Here is a 21,392-nt window from a genome sequence, read left to right as displayed (position 1 = left end):
GTACATGTGACATTTACTGTCACAAAAATGAGCGATAATTAATTGAAAGAATTTTTTTTCACCCTGGCTGGTGTAGCTCAATGGATTGAGCGTGGGCCTGAGAAGCAAAGGGTCACTGGTCCGATTCCCAGTCAGGGCACATACCTGGGTTGTGGTCCAGGTCCCTAGTAGGGGGCGTGCAAGAGGCAATCACACACTGATGTTTCTCTCCCTCTTTCTCCTTCTCCTCCCCCTCACTAAAAATAAAATAAATAAAATCTTTAAATTTTTTTTTTCTTTTTTTGATTCCAGAGTGAGGGGAAGGGAGGGAGAAAGAAAGGGAGAGAAACATTGATGCAAGAGAAAAACATCGATCAGTTGCTTCTTGCATGTGCGCCCACTGGAGACTGAACCCCTCTCCAGGCATGCACCCCAATGGGGAATTGAACCTTCAACTTTTTGGTATGTGGGACGAGGCCCAACCAACTGAGCAACACCATCCAGGGATATTACTAATTTTTGAAATGATCTTAAGCTCTGATGGCTCAGAGACCTTCAGCAGCTCAGCAAACCTTCAGAAGAAAGTTTTCCATGGTTTGAAGTTAACAGACTTTTGTACATTTCTAACTACATACTACAGTCACCTATGCAGGCAGGAACCAGAATAATTTTTCACTTCCTTATACTTGTGGTTACAGAAGGTAGACACAAACAGGAGCTTCAAACAAGGACAAACCAGCCAACCAACTTAAGGGAAGGTGGAGGGTTGTTTACATGAACCAGTACCTTAGCAATGACTCCATGTTCTTTCTCTTTAGAAGAAAATGAGCTGCAGTGAATATAAGTGAACCACTGGAAACAATTTAGCTATGGAAAGGGTAGCTTGTCTTTCATCTTGTTGCTTCAAATCACAATTCGTTTTTGTTTTTTTTTTACTTACTAAGCAAGACTAGATTTACCTATACATTTTAATTACTGGTACTATTTATTCTTTACTTACAACACTGTATGATAAACAGATCTACCAATCCCATATTTAAAAGTTTATTTTCATATGATGATTTTCAATCACTTATTCACGATAATTCCTTAGCTATAGGTCATAAGGTCTTTCCTTTGTGACACTTGCGAGATTTTCTTCACATTTGCAACAGCTTCAATTGTACTTTTTACAGAATTAAAGATCTCCATGGTTTGGTGACCATTCCGAACCTGGAACATTTAGATAATTTGCAATATTGGCAACACAACATACAGGCCAAGAAAAAAAATATGACAATATTCTTTGCCACAGTTCTGTATTAGTTTCCTAGGGCGACAGTAACAAAAGACAACAAACTTCAGTGGCTGGAAATGACAGAAATTTCTTCTCTCACAGTTCTGATGGAGAAAAGAAGAAATCAAGGTATGTGTCAGTAGGGCCATTCGCCCTCCTACATCTCTGGGAAAATGTTTTTCTGCCTCTTAGTAGATTCTGGTGGCGCTGGGCAATGTTTCGCATTCTTAGCCTTGCGGCTGCATCATTCCAACCTCTGTTGTCTTGTCACATGACCATCTTTCAGCGTCTCCTCTGTCTTCATATCTCACTTTGGAACGATGACAGTAATTGGATTTAGCACCCATCCCAATCCAGCAGGACTTCATCTTAACTTTATTATATCTGCAAAGAACCTATTTCCAAATCAGGTCACATTCACAGGTAGAGGGGTTGGGATTTCAACATGTTTTGGAGGGCACAAGTCAACCCACAACACACTCCTACTATTACGAGACAACACCAAAATTACAGTGAGAATGTATCCTTCGTATGAAGTTTGTGCCACCCACTGATTTCCCAACTCTTAAAAAAAATTTTTTTTATTGATTGATTTTAAAGGGAAAGAAGTGGTGGGGGGAGTGGCAAGGAGAGGGAGAAACATCGATTTGTTGTTCCACGTATTTATGCATTCCCTGGTTGATTCCAGTATGTACCCTGATGGGGCACATCTGGATGACACCGTAACCAGCTGAGCTACCTGGTCAGCAGCCTGATTTCCCAACTCTTGAGCTCTAACCTGCTAGGGAGAAATGCTAGTTGGTATTAGGGGCACAGTTGGTGGGCATGTACAAGAAAACCGTATTGGTCATTATAAAGGTTGACATGTATTGGGTTCCTACTCTGTGCCAAGTCCTTTGCTTGGTGCTAGAGATGCAAGAAAAAAAAGAAGGTACCAGTCCCTACTTTGATGGAGTTCATTATTGTAGCCTGGACTGGTTCCATGACCATGGTCATGGTTAACAGTCTTACACTAACAAAGTGTGCAAATCAGCTATCCTAATCACCTTAGTAAGAGAACTTAGAGACTCGATTAAATATACAGTTTTGTTAGAAACTGCCCATTTCAACAGACCTGTAAAACTTGAGGGGATTACCTCGTTGTTGAAAATGAGTTACCTTTTTGAAGGTAAGTACTTGTAATTATTTGGAACTCGAGGGGGAAGCAAAATGGAGAACAAATCAGAGAGTAAAAGGTTATGGTCCTGACAGTTGTTTTGACTTTCTTGCTTCACCTACCTGTACCCATCACCAAGTATGAACCAGAGGTGTTTGTTTTGCTTGGGTGCCCCAAGATGCAAACACACTTATTGCCAACACTTAGAGTTGCTATCATAGGTAGGTCCTTATTTCCAACACTATTGAGCAAGTTTTATGTAATTACAGGATTGGTTTAGAATTTTAAAGGGAAGAGATTACTGTCAGAGCCCAAACATTTCATTTTTATAGAAGAAATGAGGCTGAAGAATGTGACTTGACCAAGGCTGTGTAACCACCTCAGTAGTCAGTAGTGGAAGCTCCAACAAGAATAATGATCCTGTTTTTGGTGACCTTTGTATTCTCAGAGATTAGCATGTGCCTAGCAAATAGTGAGTGCTCAGTAAATGTGTGCTGAGTAAATGAAATAATAATCTGAATAGTGAATGAATTAGTCAAAAGTACAACTCTAGCCCTGGCTGATGTGGCTCAGTGGATTGGGCACTGGACCGCAAAGCAAAGGGTCGCCAGTTCAATTCCCAGTCAGGGCACATGCCCGGGTTGTGGGCCAAGTCCCCAGTAGGGTGGCGCATGAGAGGCAACCACACATTGGTGTTTCTCTCCCTTTCTTTCTCCTTCCTTTCCCCTCTCTCTAACAATAAGTAAATAAAACTTTTTTAAAAATAGCAAAAAAAAAAATACAACTCTATCAAATGCTGTTTTTGCACTGCCATAATGATCTCCAATTTTTAAACTGACCCAAGATTCCCAATAAAGTTTCAAGATAGTCTAACAAATGTTTAGACAGCATTATTTATTCATGTGCTGTTAACTTAATTATTTAAAAGAAAATTTGTTAGTTTGTGTTCCAGATTATCCAATATTCTCAGCTTTTACTCTCAACATTTTTTTTTCCTGGTCTTTCTACCTCTTGAAAATTAAGCAGAGAAAGAGAAACTAAATCACAGATCTTACTGTGTTGTTCATCCAGTAAGCCTTTTACAATAGCTGTTAGCTGTTCCCAGCTGTTGTGCTAAATTTAGGATTTTGGATTATCTGTAACTGTTCTGTCTCCCGTTACCAAGAATAATTGAGAAGTGATTGTAGAACACGTGAAACTTCAGTTCATAAAAGAAACTATATAATACAGTATTCAATAACTGAATCAGAGTCAAATCCACTGGGAGTTAGTATTTGTAGCCATTACATAGATCAAGGAACTGTTGCATTTGTCAGAAGTTCATTTTCATCAGAACATTTCCTTGAAAACAAAATGTTGCCTTCCTGTAGGTTCTGCCCTGTTTCGATTAGACACAATCTTAGGGTTGAGGCTGCTAATTGCAGTTGTGAATGTAATTTTACAGTACATGTCAACACATCTGGAACATACCACTAATTTTTCATAAAAGAAATTCATGTATTTGATAGATCTGAAGCAAAAAATATATAATACCCAATTTATACTTTACAAAATATTTTCCAATGTAAAAATACTGTAAAACAGTGAGCACAAAGACAAAAGTAAATCACCTGTACACCTTTCCTGTTATGATTCTTGTATGCACAATTATTTCTTTAAAAAAATTTTTCTAACGAAACAAGAGCTTGGCAAATTTTGTACTTTTCCCTGCCTGTGTTTTGAGCTCACAACCCATATATGTACTTTGCCTATTGAGTAGCTAATAGCTTCAGTGCTTGTTAGAATTGCTTTTTAAAATTACAGCAGATCCTTGTCATCTGTTTGTGTTTGAGTGATGACACAACATCACAACACGAAATGTAATGTCACATTGTTACAGCACAAGAAAATTACAGCTCTCCAACAATAACACGGTGTCAAAAGTGTCCTCCTGGCATGAGTCAGTGTTTTAGATGTTGTAAAAGTTATTTTTAGCGCAGCGAGTGCCTCGGGAGCTTGGGTTCCGAATCCTACTAAAATCCCTCGGGATTGGGAAAAATCTAGGGTGCGGGGGTTTGTTCTTAAACGCCCTAACCCCTGATGTGCATGGCTGCCCACTCTCCTGTCCGGACCACGTTAGACCCAGCTGCACCGTGAGCTGCAATCCACATGGGGCTCGGTCACAAGTCTGCGCCAGCATCCGTGTAGAGGAGGAGGAGGAGACTAAAATTATCCTCCACGTCTGGGGCAGGCCCTCGGATGACATCTCCTCAGTTACCCCGAGCTCTAATAGCGCCGCTCGGACTCCCACTCCCGGACGCGCCGCAGCCGGCTCAGAGCGCAGACCCGAGGCGAGCGCGGCCCGGCGCCCTGCGGCTCTGCGGCCTCCGGGGCTCGGCCGGCCGCACGCCGCCTCCGCCGCCCCCGGCCCCCAGCGCCCTCGCAGCGGACCGGCACCTGCACCTCGACCCAAGCCCCTTCGTCAAGTCTGGGCTCTCGAGGCGTTGCCATAACAACCGGGCGCCAGCCGCGGAGGCCGCCGGGGAGGAAGTGACGAGCGGTGGGTTGGCTGTTGTTGGGACACGTGACCCGGGCAGTGTTTTGACAGGGCAAACAGCAGAGAAAGAACTGGGCGAGCGAGGGGGATCGGGAGCTGGGCGCCAGAGCTAGACGGCGGGCGGGCGAAGAGCTGGCAGAGACGCGGGGCAGGCGGGCCGGCTGGGGGCCCCGGGGCTCCGGTTCGAGTCGCTCTGGGCCGGCGAGTGAGGGCCGGGGGCAGAGCGAGGCTGCAGCTGAGGCGGGGGTGGATGGCCACAGGGGCGCCGGGGAGCTGCGTCGGACTGGTCGTCTCGGGCCCCCATGGTCCCCTAACGCAGCCCTGGGGGGCGCTGCGCGCCGCACTCCGCTCTCGCCCGTCCTGCGCCTCTGCGAACCTCGCGTCTGAGGTGGGAGTGTGATGTGAGTCTCCGGGCGAGCGGCTGAGAGCAGTGCCCAGAGGAGGAGGGATCGGCCCCGGAGAGGAGAGCGAGTTAGGCAGCAGAGGTCGGCCGAGGGAGCCATGAAAACAACTCTCCGGCGGGGAGAGGGGCTGGCGCGGCGCTCGGCGCGGCCGGGCTGCGGGAAGTCCGGGGCCGCGCGGGACGGCTGCGCGGAGCGGGGGCGAGCGCCCAGCCGCGAACCCCTGCGCCGGGCGACCTCGGGCCTGGCGGCGCGGAGCTAAGGGGGGCGGGGGGCGGCCCGGGACAGCCCGGCGGAGTTCGTTTGGGGCGGGGGGCTGGGCTCGGGGAGACGACTCGCTCTGCTTTCCGACCCTCTCATTGTGTAAACTTGGCCGCGGTCGGGGCAGAAAGGCTACCCGGAGGGTAATTACACAGGTGAGGCCCCGCCGGGCCGGAGGAGCCCCTGGGGCGGCGCCGGGGGGTCTTACAGAGTTTCCTGCTCCCGGGCACCGGGTCGGAGAATTTCTGTGTCAACCCCTGCGGAGGTGCCGCTGTTCCCAGCGGCGTTTTTCGTTTTTCGTTTTTTTTTTTTTTTTTTTTTTTTTTTACTAAGAGGCTAGTTAGCGTGCGTTGCTTGAGTCTTTTTTTTTTTTCTTCTTTGCCTGTACCTCCAGGTTATAAATAGATCTTCCTTTTGGTTCAGAGACAGTGTGTCAGAGAAGGACACTTTGGCCTGGAGACTGCCAGGGCGGGGGAGAGGGGTGCTCGGGCCGGAGGAGGCTGGGGAGGCGGTGCAGAAAGTTTTGCTTTTTTCAAGCCTGTCGACGGTGCTGTCACCGCAGTTAGTGCCAGGAAGAGGCCTGTTAACAGTTTTCTTGCAAGGTCTGAGTGTTAGAGCAGAACCTGATTAATTTTATTTTGGTCTCTTTTAGCATTTTACAAACAGCAGAAGCCACAGAATCAGCGGTGAGCCTGTTGAAAGAACCCACACGTGTATTTCACAGCACACTGGGTGGAAATTGGATGTGAAAATGAAGCCAGACCGAGGTAAATGATTTATTTAAGTAGGGTTTTTTTTTTTTTTCCTGTGCCCCATTTTAGAAGCGTTAACCTAATTCTGTGGGAGGACTAACTCTTTGTGTATTACATATGACGACTTGTTTCTGTTACAGATTCCAGCTGGTAAGGTAGAGAAGGGTACAATGGAAGAGAGAGTTAGGATCTACACGGGAGGATAGTCTTCCAAACTGAAGTAGTTTCCAGAGAGATTCTGTTGTCCCTCAAAATGAAATTGTCAACAACAGCATTTGTAACTGTTGCCACAATACTCGGTATCATTTTAGAGTTATCAGTACATTATTCATTTTAGGTAAAGTCAATCTAACTTCAATTTTAAAGAGGTTTACAAGCTTTTTCAGTTTAAGTTGAACTTGATGAGAAAATTTAGTTTAAGATTGAGTTTACAAATACTATTTTGTTACTAGTATTGCTTTCATTAGCTGATTCTTGTGTTTTAGGTAAACTTGAAAACTTTGCATCGTACTCCAGAGCCTTATGCAATATATCAATATATGGATAGTTACAGCTATTGAAATCCCTAATGATAAGTAGCTATGTTATTTCCTTTCCAAATCCGTATTTTAAGGATTTAGGAGAATAACTTTTTTTAAGGACTTCAGGGGAACTGAAAGCTCATTTATCAGTTTTATTTTGATTAATGGCATAGACCAAGATGAGATTTTAATTTAGTAGTAGTTTGGAGTGAAGACTTTTCGGTCAGATGGGGGATTTGATTCCAAGGAAGATTGTAAGATGAGAATTATTGTATTTGCTAAGGAGTTGGACCAGATGACAAAATTCCTTCCAAATCTGAGACTTTAGGAATGGAAATGTTCATTTATCCTCATATGAATTAGATGCTTATTTTAAAAAAAGATATGTATTAACCTAGTTTTCACCATATTTTTTCCAAAGTGAATTAGAAAGACAAACTCTATTCTAGTTAAAACATGTCTTTGAAACTAGTGTCTTTTAAAATGTACTGGAAAGCCCCGTTGGTTGGAGTGTCCTCCCATAAACCAGAAGGTCTCAGGTTCGATTCCTGGTCAGGTCACATACCTAGGTTTCCAGTTTGATCCACCTCCTGGCACGTGTTGGTGGCCACCAATCGATGTTTCTCTCTCCCTTTCTCTCTCTCTACAAAAGTAATGGAAAAAAATGTCCTTGGGTGAGTAATGAATACACACATACATACATACATAATAAATAAAATGCACCATATACATAATAATAAAATGCACTAGGACGAAGTGGAAAAAGCCAGACTTAATGTAGTGGCTTAAGTTAGTTTTAAGTGTTTGCCTGTTTTTTTGAAATCAGCTATTTATGCGTGAAGTATTAGTAGGTATATTGCTAAAAAGCAGGTTGTTTGTGTAGAATCCCAGTTTATTTAGACTTTTAGATTACATCAGTGACTTTGGAAAAATGTCACCAAGGTCACTAATTGCATTTCACAATAAACAAGCAAATAAAATTGAAGTTACTATGCGTTTTGAGGTTTGTTGTTGTTAAAGGTTGCTTTCAGGTTGTAAACAGTTTAAAAATATTTGCATACAATTTCTGTTTTAACCAAAACTAGTACTAAACACAATAAAAAGTTATTTATATATTGATAGTTTATTAGGGAAAATAAATAAATTTGTTCATCAAGACTCCTAAAGAAGTAACATTTTTCCTTCTAATATTATATCTTTAAGTATTGTGTAAACATGATGGGATTGCAAGTTTAGTGTTATTATATTTCATAGTAATAATGAGTCTTTAGGTCCATGGCATTCTTTTGACCAGGACCCAGAGTAAGTAACAGCTTTTACTTTGCAATATAGAATAGAAATATTGAACTAACCTTTTTGCAAGACAGTCTTACCTTGCTATTTGAATGTGGTCTTATATTTACTGTTTTATTTCTATTTTAAAAAATTGCTGTCACAACCCAGTGAATTGATTTCTTGACCTGAAGTTGGAAAGGCATAGATATGGGCAGAACTTAGCTAGGTGACAATAATACTTCACTTTTTCTACATTGGTGTCTAAGAAACTGTTCTATATGAGTGAATTTTCTGGATAATTGAAACTTTACTCTTTAAATGCCAAAAACATTTTCGGCTGTAATCATGACATATGGACAAATCTCTAAAATAGTGATGCTTCCTTGCCCTTGAAAAATACATGTAGAATCAATGTAGTTTAATTTTTACTTAATGTTAAAGGGGCATTGTTATGAATGTCCACTTTGTACTCTGTCATAATCTAGAAATGCCCTAAAGACATTTAAATTTACAAGGTTTTTTTTGCCTCTAGCTTAAACTACTTCAGTAGATTTTTTGTTTTTTAGATTTGATTTTTAAATTCCCACGCTGTCAACAGTCTTGCTAATATGCTTATTCTTGCCTCCTTTTAATTTCACCACTGTAAGTCTCTGGGCTAGAGAACTAGATAACCATGCTTAGTACTGAGTTCTCTGTAAAATGAGAGTAAATAGGAGAACCCTTCAGATATTCGTTCAGAATCTGAGTAAAGAGCATGAATTCTAGTGTAGAAATTTGGAGGCATTAGCTTAGTGTGAGATACAGCTGTTTTTCAGAGCGTTCCTAAATAAGTACAATAGGAGTCTCTTATCCTACATGATTGGGTGTGATGGTTGGCTAGTTGAAAAAGTCAGTTTAAGTGAGAAATTATTTTTAAAAACCCTTAATTATTTCACCTGTCTTTTGATGTAGCATCAGGCCCTTTTGAAGGGAGAAATGAGGCCTGTTTTTCAGTTAGATAAGATCCTTTTTTGTATAAACTACACCAGTACTGTACACATAGTTTTGATTTCTTTAAAGTGGGATAAGACTTTGCAGAGCCCCCTGAGGGTATAATCTTTTACATTAAAAAATTACTTTTTAATGTTTCACATTCTACAGGAATTTGTTTTGGGGAGAGAGAAGAATATATGTTCATCAAAATATGCTTCTTCCAAAGCATTCAACATAGTTTTCACTGAAATAGCTTTTTTTGCACTGATTTCATTGGTCTATATAATATTTAAACAAATTAGTTAATTTCAAGGGGCACAAGCAGATTTGGGAACAGAGACCACATACTAGTTAAACATACAACTTTACTAGTAGAAGTAAAAGTGTGCAAGCAACCAGAAAGTACAGTAAGTCCTCAATGTCATGGATTGGTTCCTGGAAACTGCAACTTTAAGCAAAACAATGTATAACAAAGTAGTATTCCCATAAGCTACTTGATATAAACAAGAGTTAAATTCCTATAACATATTTCTGGTCACAAAAACATCACCAAATTTTTAAATAAAGACACCACACACTTCTAACATTAAACATTGAAATAAATGGGAGCTATACATACATTTAAGAAGATTGATAAAAAACAAGGAAGGTAATTGTTTTCCAACCCACTTATTCCAGTTTGGGGTCGCAGATGGCTGGATCCTTTCCCTAGAGGCTCAGGACACAAGGTGGGAACCACCCCGGGACAGGACACTTCCATGGCAGGATGCATCACACTACACCCGCACTCACTCAGACTGGGATAAGTTAGACATGCCTTTCATCTCACAGGCACGCCTTTGGGATGTGGAAGGAAACTGGAGGAAATCCATGCGGACACACGGGAACTTGCTGATTCCGCACAGACGATGGCCTGGTCTGAAAATCGGGGTTTTTTTCCTTGTCAACATTATAACGAAACAATGCTATTCAAGGACCTGCTATACCCTGTTAACTATTAGTGTCTTTTAGTTTTCTGTTATAGAGGTTATTGGAAGCATTGACCCATCTTGCTAGCTGGTTAAGTGAAGTCAGGAGAGCTCCTACTGCACTTTCAGATAATCAAGATGTTACCATATACCACAGCAATTTTCAACTTTTTTCATCTTAGGAAATTAAAAATCTCATTGGCACACATAAACTAATTACTAAAATTCTGCAGCACACCAAAAAATGTTATATTTTTTGCCGAACTGAAAAAAAATTAGGTATAATTTTGATTCATTGACACCAGATGGCTGTTGCTCTGTTGCCTGTTGTCATTTTTAAATTTGACAATCTAAGGGAAAAGAGATCAGTGCCCCTGACTAAATAGTCAGGTATTACATGTTTTAAAAATTCTTGTGGGCCCAGTCCAGGTAGCTCAGTTGGTTAGAACATTGTCCCAATATGCTAAGGTCACAGGTTTAATCCCTGGTCAGGGCACATACAAAGATCAACCAATGAATGCATAGAGTGGAACAACAAATTGATGTTCCTCTCTCTTTCTCCCCCTCCCTCCCTCTTTCCCTTCTCTCTCTCTCTCCTTTCCTCTCGTTCCCTAAAACATCAATTAAAAAAAATTGTGCGGCACACCAGTTGAAAATCACTGGTATGGTGCAATTGCTACATTTCACAATTGTCAATAGTATTTTACCATTGTCCGAGATACGTCTTTTTATTTTTTTAATTTTTAAGCAGTTACATAACATTACTTGGGCAGTGCTGCTAAAGATGACTCTTTCATGTTATCATTAGCCCAGGCTTTGGAATCAGACCTGTATTTATATCCTTGTTACATTACTGGTTAGCTATTTAATCTTCACCAAATTACTTAATCCCTGAGTCTCAGGTTCTTTGTAAAATGAGGATAATTCAAACCTCTCACAGTTGTTAGGATAAAATGTGACAGTGTTTGGCACAAAGATATAAATTAAATGATAACCATGATCATGTTAAATAAGACATTATAGATGTTTAAATGTTGGTCAGTTACAAAAGATGTTCAGTAGAGTTAAGGAAATAAGCAAATGTGCAATAACCTAACACTGTTTTGTTTTGTTTTATATTCATAGTGTTCAACCTACTAAGGCTCAAGCAGATTTAATCAGCTATTAATATATATTTATCTGAGAAAAATATAAAAACTGCGAAAGGATGCTTGCTATATATGTGTAATTTATTTCTTTATACTGTCATTTGTTGTTACAATTATAGTTTAATTTCTCTGTGTAAGAGGTAACATGGGTGGACTAAGCTTCCAAGGAATAGATTTTTAAAGGCTGTTAACTGCTGAGTAAAGCTGGGTCACTTTAAAGGTTAAATAACATTACTCCACCTTGTACTCAAGGATGTCAAGTTTGGACCTGGTCCTAGGCATGTATCGAATATATCCAGTGTTTCAAGAGAAGTCTAAAGTGTGATCTTTGTGTGGAAGTAATTAAAAAATTATGTCATAAATGTATGGTATTTCTAATTATTTGTTTTTGAGTGAGTCATATTTTTCCCTACAAAGACATATTTCAAAATAATGGTATATATGACCTTACATTTTGACTTCGAAAGTTCCCAAAATTTCAAAATATTAAGTTTATGGTATTGTACAACAATCTGAGTAGAACAACATTCTTTTTTTTAAAGATTTTATTTATTTTATTTTTTCCTTTTTTCATGTATTTTTATTGTTCAAGTACAGTTGTCTCCATTTCCCCCCTTCTTTAAAGATTTTATTTATTTATTTTTAGACAGAGGGAAAGGGAGGGAGAAAGAGAGGGAAAGAAACATCAAGGTGTGGGTGCCTCTCATATGCCCCCAACAGGGGACCTAGCCCACAACCCAGGCACGTGCCCTGACTGGGAATCGAACTGGTCACCCTTTGGTGGTTCACAGGCCGGCGCTTGATCCACTGCGCTACACCAGCCAAGGCAAAATTCTTTTTAATTTAAAAGATTAATGTCAATTTGCTATGCTTTATGTTTTGGTTAGAAATAGTTTTTTCATCAGACATTTCTAAGAGTGTTATCTGAGCTTATTAACTGTTATGAACAATGAAGGGCTATAATATCCAGTAAATCATCAATAAGTAATTTAAACATACTGTATTTCAATTCATATTTGAATACATGATAGGCCATCTATGATTCTTAAGTTAAAGCTAATTGTGGAAAACCTGTTGCACAAGCAAAATACCAAACAGGTTTGTTTTTTTTTTTGAGGTTAAAAACTGAAAGGAGTGCTGTCTCGGTTTTTACTCTGCTATAGATTGAACGTTCGTTTTCCCCAAAACTTTCTGTGTTAAAATCTTAACCCCCAAGGTGATGGCAGCAGGAGGTAGAGGCTTTGGGAGGTGGTGAGGTCATGAGGGTGGAGTCCTCATGGATGGCATTAGTGGCCTTATAAAAGAGGCCCAAGAAATCTCCCTCACCCCTTCTCTATCTGAGATTATACTAAAAAGACAGTCATCTATGAGGAAGCCAGTTCTCACGGAATCTGCTATCTCCTTGTCTTAGACTTCCCAGTTTCTAGAACTGTGAGAAATAAATACCTGTTTATAGGCTACCTAGTTTATTTTTTTAATTTCTTTTTTTAAATTTTACTGAATTTTTATGGGTAACATTGGTTAATAAAATTATATAGGTTTCACGTGTACAGTTCTAGAATACATCATCCATATATTGTATTGTGTGTTTACCACCACAGGTCAAGTCTCCTCCATCACCATGTATATCCCCTGTACCCTCTTCTGCCTTCCCTCAAACCCCCTTTCCCTGTGGTAATCACTATACTGTTGTCTGTATATATGAGGGTTTGTTTTTGTTTTTGTTTTTGCTTAATCCCTTCACCATTTTCACCTAGCCCTGCAACCCCTCTCCCTTCTGACAGCTGTTAGTCTGTTCTGTGTACTTAGGAGTCTGTTTCTATTTTGTTAGTTTATTTTGTTCATTAGATTCCACATATGAGTGAAATCATATGGTGTTTGTCTTTCTCTGACTGGCTTATTTCACTTAGCATAATGCTCTCCAGGTCCACCCATGCTGTCACAAAAGGTAAGATTTCCTTCTTTTTTATGGCCAAGAAGTATTCCATTGTGTCAGTGTACCACAGCTTTCTTATCTACTCATCCACTGATGGACACTTGGGCGGCTTCCAAACCTTGGCTGTTGTAAATAATGCTGCAATGAGCATAGCAGTGCATGTATCCTCTCAAATTGGTGTTTTGTGTTTTTTCGGTTACATTCTCAGAAGTGGAATTGCTGAGTCATAAGGCAGTTCCATTTTTAATTTTTTCAGGCAGCTCCATACTGTTTTCCACAGTGGCTGTATCAATCTGCATTCCCACCAGCAGTGCATAAGGGTTTCCTTTTCTCCACATCCTCCCCAACACTTGTTTGTTGATTTATTGATGATAGCCATTCTGACAGATGTGAGGTGATATCTCACTGTGGTTTTAGTTTGCATTTCTCTGATGATTAGTGTATTACTAATTTAGGATTTATAGTTCCCCCCACCCCCATCTGAAGCTAAGGATTTTAAACGCCAAGGGAATGTTAAACTTAGAATAACTTAATACTGACTCTTTTGGTAATAAAAAATTGAAATTATAGTACCTGGAAAAAGTATTTGGCTTAAGCAGGTACGTGAAAGTCAATTCGTCAGTAGTTAATTTTGGTTTTGCTTAAATGGGTAAAAACAGAATAGTTTCTTGATTTTGTCAGACTTTCTTACTAAACTGAAACAGGATGGACTGTGTAAAAATGACAGCAGCTTAAAAATGTTAGACAGTAGTTCATGTGTAATACCAAAGATACCCAGCAATGATCTGAGTTGAGTGTTGTCATGTTTTCCTATCCATATAAAAGTTACTCGGCCTGTAAAATTACAAGAAGGCCTTTTGCCTCTCTTCCCCTTGTTCACCATGTCTAGCCCCACTGGCTACCTTTTAGTTTTTGATTACTACCCACGGCCATATATATGCTCTGTTCCTTCTGCCTAAAAGCCTTTCTCTCCAGTTACCATGTCATTCTGCTGAACCTGGCTTAATGTATATTTGTTGAAAGAATGAATGACTGGTGTGTCTCAGTGTTTGTGGATCGAATAGGAATAGAAGCAGGTGGTTAGCAATCATTGGTTGTTTTACTGACACCAGCTGAAATGAATTATTGACTATTAGGTTATTATCACAACGTTATACCCAAGTTTTTATTGTTTATTTGTTTATGAAATATTTTTATTTGTTGATTTTGAGAGCGAGAGAAGGAAACATCGATTTGTTGTTCCACTTATTTATGCATTCCTTGGTTGATTCCTGTATGAGTCCTGACCATGGATCAAACCTACAACCTTGGTGTATCGGGATGATGCTCTAACAACTGAGCTACCTAGCCAGGGCTACACCCAGTTTTTAGAAAATAGATTTAAAATACACTTGCAGGGGGAATGGTGGGGGGAAATGGAGACAACTGTACTTGAGCAACAATAAAAAATAAATAAAAATACACTTCTGTATAACTTAAAGGAAAGTTATATATATTTAAAACTGATTATCTCTCACTGAATTGAAATACAATTCTGTGAAATGACTAAAATAGGCAAAACTATTTCATATAGGTGGTCCTCAGTTTATATACATCTGGTTAACAAGGGATCCATATGCAAACATTTGCTAGAAATTCTCTGCCCTCCATCCACCATGCTGAATTTGTTTTTGTTGGTATTTGTGTGTGTGTGTGTGTGTGTGTATGTGCGCATGTGTGTGAGAGAGAGGTTGATTGAGATTAAATTGGTTGGAGAGCTTTAGGTTTACAAATACAAGAATATAGGATAGGTAAATAGGAAAAAGACTCAAAGGATTTAGACTTTAGGCTGGGATTCATTATGTCACTTAAAGGTTTTCTCATCTGTGAAATGTATGGGGCTCAAAGTGTTGATTCAGAGCTTCAGGTGATATAATGTGTCAGAGAACTTTGTACACTGTGAAGTGCTGTATATATGTTGACTAGTTTACCTATGGGCAGGAATGTTTATGTAGGGGAGCCACATGTTTCCAAATACAGCCAGCTGCATCTTAGTTGGAGCCACTCTGTCTGAAAATATCCATTAACACAATGCCTGATTTTTAAAAAAAGTTTTCCTCTGTTCTTTTGACATTATATCAACTAGAAATTCATTTAAATTAATAAATGTATATTTAATTATGCATTTTTGAGGACTGTTGAAATAATGACCATACTTTGGTATACAATTAGCTAAAAGGAGTCCTTAGTAGCATTTTATAATGCAGGAAGAGTTGATACCCTAAGGCTTTATAGTCAAACTTAGAAACTCTAACTTTAGCACTTAGTAGTCAGATGACCTTGAAAAAATTACATAGTCTGTCTGAACTTCACTTCTTTTTGTTCTAACACCATCAACCTTAAGGATGGTGGGAGAGACTAAGAACCAATGGTTTAGCACCTATACCTGGCACAAGGTAGGGATTGGTGTTTCCCTTCCAAGGATACACAACTTTAATCAGCTGCCCTGAGAAAATGGACCAGCCTGCCTTCCTTCCTTCCTCCCTCCCTTCCTTCCTTCCTTTCACAGAAAAGCATTCAATTTATTTAGCTTTTATAAGGAAATGATGATCTAAAGAAATGGGTAAACCCAAGTGTTTTTATACTACATGTGATGAAGGTTGACAAGCTGTAGGAAAATGTGATAGGTATAAGCTAAGAGTAGTAAACTGGGGGAATCTTAGCAAGACCTGTTTATTCAGATTCTTTTAGGCTTCCCTCTGGCCTTGGAGATAAGGATATTCCTTTCCTCTGGATATCAGGAGGGCAATGCTCACATATGGGTCTTACGACTTGCTTAAGGGGAAAGTAATTCTTGTACCTGCCAGAGAGAATGAGTGTTTCAAAGCTCTGTTGTGAAGGCTAGTCAAAACAGGCACGAGAGATCAACAGACCCTTATTGTGCCACTTTGAAAAATATTCTGGAATACAACCAAAGGAACTGAAAACCAGCATTAAACTGTACATCTGTAATACACGTTCAGTGGAGAGGGGAAGTAGGTAACTGGAGCACACCAACTATTTCTGGGCAGTAACATACCATAGTGAATACTTAAGAGTAGCACTAGGGCAAAGAGATTGGGGTAGAGGTGGATACTAGAAGAAAGTTGATAGAAAATATTAGAGTGGTGCAATAGTGTCCAAAATTGCTTTTTTCTTTATTTCAGAACATTACCTAGGATTGATTCAGTGCTTGGGATGTGGCCCTTCTGTTTCTATAACTCCAAATTTAGACTTGTTCCATGATGCTGCAAGTAATGGCTGTTAGAGGATAAGAAATTTTGGTAGGCTTTCCTGGGAATCTAGTCATAACTCACATTATTTATAAATAATAATATTTATTCCAAGTACGACCATTATTTACTTAAAAACTTATCTTTTGGGGAGTACAACCAATTTGTAGTCGGCGATTAACATTTTAAATTAATATTGAAGTTTCTATTTTTTAATTTTCCCACTTATCGAACATACATTGTTGAATGGAATTAAAATTTGGTATCAATACCTGAAATCAGGCCTTTGTTGTTGTTGTTGTTGTTTTGAAATCAGATCATTTAAAAACTTTACCCTGCCTTGACCACTGTGGCTCAGTTGGTTGGAGCATTGTTCCATACACCAGAAGGTTGGTGGTTCAATTCCGGGTTAAGGCACATACCTAGGTTGCAGGTTTGATCCCTGGTCAGGGAGTATATGGGATGCAATCTATTGATGTTTCTCTCATATCAATGTCCCTCTCTCTCTAAAATCAATAAACATAATTTTAAAGATTTTATTTATTAATTTTAGAGAGAGGAGTAGGGAGGGAGAAAGACAGGGAGAGAAACATTGATGTGAAAGAAAAACATCAATTGGTTGCCTCTCGAAAATGCCCTGACTGGGAGCCAAACCCACGAACGAAGTATGTGCCCCAACCGGGAATCGAACCTGTGACTCTCTGTTGGATGATGCCCAACCAATTGAGCCACACTGGTCAGGGCAATAAACATATTTTCTAAAAATTTTGAATACTTAATCCTGACATCTAGAAATTTTTTTTCCATTTTTAAACCATATCACCAATTTTGTTTTGTGAAGAGATATCATGGTTTGTCGCATGATAGTGCATCATTTCTATTTAAATTTATAATGGTAAGAGAATGTGTAACTTTAGCACTTACTATTGGCAAACTGCTTTTTGTTTTTGAGGTTTGGTTTTAAAAACAACTTTAGGTTAAAACTATCATATTTGGTATACTTGATGAAATGATACTGATATACAAGAATTCTGACTTACTCACTTTACCAAAAAAATTAGCCATAAGGATGTCTTTAAACTTCCCTACTTTGTTTACTCTATAATTTTATTTGTCTAATTTTTAAAAATCTCATACCCATAGAAAAGTTGGAATCATACAAGTAACATCCAAATGCCTTTTCAGAGGTTGATTTTGAACATTCTACTTACCCCTTTTGTTTCATTTCTTACTCAATAGGTAGGTAGATGGGTAGATTAGATAGACACAGGGATTTTTGGTTTTGTTTTTGTTTTAAATATTTATTTATTTTTAGAGAAGAGAAGGGAGAGAGAAAGAGGGAGAGAAACATCAATGTGTGGTTGCCTCTCGTGCGTCCCCTACTGCGGACCTGGCCTGCAACCCAGGCATGTTCCCTGTCTGGGAATGGAACTAGTGACCCTTTGGTTCAAAGGCTGGCACTCAATGCACCTAGCCACACCAGCCAGGGCGGTTTGTTTTTTTAAAATAATTTGAGAGTATGTTGCAGACATCATGACACTTCATCCCCGTGCACATGGAACTTGCTGGCATCAGCACATAAAAGCTGATTTTGTACATTTCTCCCCAACACTGCATCAAGTTGGTTGGTGAAATCAGCAATGGTGGCAATATTTGTACCATGGAAACTGACATTGCAACAAAGCAGGGCTTTTTTTCCTCTGGAGCCAGTTGTTAACCATTTATCACCACCACTTGTATCTCCCAAAAATAACTTTCTCCTACATACCTGCAATTCACTTATCACACTCAAGAAATCTAACACTGACGCAATACTGATATCCAATGTGCAGTTCCCATTCACATTTCCCTAGTCATCCCAATACCATCTTTAGTCACTTTGAGGAAGTTGCTTCCTGTTACAGAAAGGGAGTTAGACTCGTGTTGGACAACATTTAGAAAGGTTTTAGAGTACATTGTAAGGACACATGAAGGTAGAAGTTAGTAAAATTATTGGCTTTTGGAAAAAGACAATTAGGTCATGTAAATTGAATAGTTAATTATAATTTTAGCAGTTTTTCCTTATTTAACTTCTAAACATTACTTGGACAAAGTGGATTTAAGAGAAAAGTGTTGATGAAATTTCAAGATTTTTTCAATTGAAAAAGAATTATATTTGAATTTGGGAAGAATTATATTTTTAATCCTAAAGCTTCAAGCTAGCTCTCTGACCTCATTTCTTAGTGTTCTACGGTTCCCTGTACTTTGGGTACACCAATCTCGCTGTTCTTCAGTCACCACAAGCACACTGACGCTGTGGGGCCCTTGCATTTGCTGTCTGCTTTTGGAATACAAGTCTCACAACAAAGGCCTTTACTTCACTTGACTTTCTGCTGGGTTGTCACATACTCCTCAAAAAAGCCTTCCTTGATCATCCTATCAAAAAGAGTACAATTCCTCTCTGTTTACTTTGCATTACTCTTCTTCATAGTCCTTATCACTGCTTAACCTGATGGTCTGTATCTATTTATTTCCTTTTTGTTTTTCTCCCCAATAAGAACGTAAGCTTCACGAGGACAGGCACGTAGTAACATTTGTTCACTGCTGTTTCCCCATGTGTGGACTGGTGCTTGGCATTTAGTAGCTGCTCAATAAGTATTTATTATTAAATGAATGCTTACATGTATTTTAGTATCTTTGTGGTGTAGCATAAAGTTATTAGTGGAAAATGTTATATATTCCTTTTCTGGAATTTATTAGTTTTGTAATCCTACAGAATTATTTCACTAGTGTCAGTGTTTGCTTCTAAATGGGGATATTTATGCCCACTTCTCAAGGGTATTGGGGGATCAAATGAGATGACTACACAAACATAATGCAAGGTATTTGCTAACTGAATAAATGGTAAAAGGAATGTCTCTGCTATCAGAGTTCATAGGGAATGATTGATTTCAGCAGGGGTGAATAATTTCAGGGCAGAGACAGCAGCTGGACTGAGCCTTAAAAGACATGTATGATTTGGGTAGATGGGAATTTACAGAGAATGAGGAGGAGAGGACTGGAAGGGAGGACATTCTGAACAATTAACATGTTCAAGGGATAGCACATACATTAATGTGAATTGGAGGGCTCACTTCTCTCTTTTCCTTTTGTCACCATTCTTTGTAATATATGGGGAGTTAGTGTTCCCTTTTATGAAAATCTTGAAAATGTTAACAGCATACAATACTGACAATACCATAGCTATTGTTTTATAATACTCTTTTGTCAGAGACATAAAGTGCATTATTTGTTATAAAGTATCTGTGTTATAACAAATACAGGGGAGAGAAACAGGATGGCATTGGAGATCCCTTCTCTCATTCCAGATAATTGCTGGCAAAAATTTAATAAACTCTGTGGGATCAGAGGCCCTTGAACCTTCCAAGCTTATGTGCTCTGTGAGAGCAAGGAGATCCCCACACTACTGATAAGTTTTCCTAGCTATATTTAGGAGAAAATGGGCTTGTATCTTCTCTCTAGCCATCCAGAAACACTTTCACACCGAAGCTTCAAGACAAAAAAATTTGTGCATGGGAGGGGTGTGTTCAGAATATTTGGTAGAAAGAGCATAAAGCAGGAAATCTTAGAGTCCATTTATAACTCTTTTCTTAAAAATTATTTCTCTGGGAATGTGTGTTAAGTTCATATACTCGCTATTCAGAAGCCGGGATAAGGGACATACCTGTGTCTTTGAGGAAGTGTATTCAGATCTTAGTAATTATTGTCTTGATTGAATGCTGGTCCTAGAGGCATATTTCTTTAATCCAGCATATAATAACTGTGGCCCGTGCTTTTTCTTGTAGCTTCTCTTGCACAGTTCAGGTAACTGCCAGGGGACTCTGAATGGCTAACAATAAAAAAAAAATCCTCAGGTTACATGGAGTTACAGATTAAATTCCATTATGAAGAGTTTAGGACATGAAAATGCTTTTGTTATTCTGAAATTACTCTCAAAATCGTGCTTTTGCTAGAAATCAGAGTTGGAAATGTCCTTAGAGATTGTCTCTTTCATTTTCACAGTTGAGAAAACATAAAGCTCTGAGAAAAAGAAGTAATCTGTCCATCTACAAAACAAAAACTCCAATTTCCTACTAGCCGGTTGATATTTTCCATACTACACTACTTACAGCAAGACCACAGTCACCTCAGGTTCTGGCACCAGAAGTGACATAAAGGTCACCCAGCCTTCCTCAAGGAAATTAAAAGAAACAAAGGCTAGGTGATTCTATTTTAACACAGTTCTCCAATTAATATATACAGGGTGGGGCAAAAGTAGGTCTACAGCTGTTCACATGGAAAATAATACAATAATGAATAAATAATACTACAAGAATAAACTCTGTTTCATGTACTCACAACTGTAAACCTACTTTTGCCCCACCTTGTGTGTGCTGGAAATAAAATGATGAGCAAGAAGTAACACCGCCTCTGGCCTCTGGAACTTGGAGTAAAATGTAATCTTTCCTGATGTTTTTTCCAGAGCCCACAGGCAAATCAGGACTGGAGGTTACCTTGTGCTGTCTTGGAAGAGGCACAGGTGGGGAGTAGGGGAAGTAACCTAAGAGGAAAAGAGTATCAGATGGCCTGCACAGACCTGTAGATCTCCTACATTCCACTGTTCTTTTCTATTTGTAGTGGTCCCAGATGTTTTTGGTTTGAGTATGTTTGTGTGTTGTTTTATTTTGTCTTACTTTTGACAGTAAGGAATGGAAATTTATTCTCAGGAAGTGCAGACTTCAAATGAGGTGCTCAGTTCATGAGACCTTATTGATTTTCCCCTCTAGGCAATGCAGCTGAACCTGCCTGGTCTAAAAGGTTAGAAACGATTGAGATATTCAAATCGTAAATACTTTCCACAGGCTTGCTGGGTGAAATGATTATATAAACTGAAACTGTGTTGAAAAGGGAGAGCTTTGATAGAAAGATTGACTGTAGCATT

General features: G+C 39.3%; 1 protein-coding gene across 7 annotated transcripts in view; it reads left to right on the top strand.

Moving 5' to 3' along the window:
* Positions 1–4,242: 4,242 nt before the first annotated feature.
* The window catches only part of ATOSA (atos homolog A), a 92,030-nt gene continuing 74,880 nt past the window's right edge, over positions 4,243–21,392 (top strand). For 3 of the 7 annotated variants that reach the window (XR_008427425.1, XM_053929152.1, XM_045202174.2), the window contains exons 1-3: positions 4,990–5,432; positions 6,262–6,376; positions 9,961–10,045. Coding sequence is in view for 6 of the 7 variants with exons in the window: in XM_053929152.1 (XP_053785127.1) it covers positions 10,000–10,045 (46 nt within the window). In the remaining variant the exon portion in view is untranslated. Of the gene's footprint in view, positions 4,951–4,989; positions 5,433–6,261; positions 6,377–9,960; positions 10,046–21,392 lie in introns of those variants that run through there. The other 4 variants (XM_045202175.2, XM_045202177.3, XM_024568449.3 and 1 more) reach the window with 4 other exon arrangements.

Source organism: Desmodus rotundus, chromosome 7 (genome assembly GCF_022682495.2).
Source record: "Desmodus rotundus isolate HL8 chromosome 7, HLdesRot8A.1, whole genome shotgun sequence".
Classification (NCBI taxonomy): domain Eukaryota; kingdom Metazoa; phylum Chordata; class Mammalia; order Chiroptera; family Phyllostomidae; genus Desmodus; species Desmodus rotundus.
This window is presented reverse-complemented; position numbering and strand designations above follow the sequence as displayed.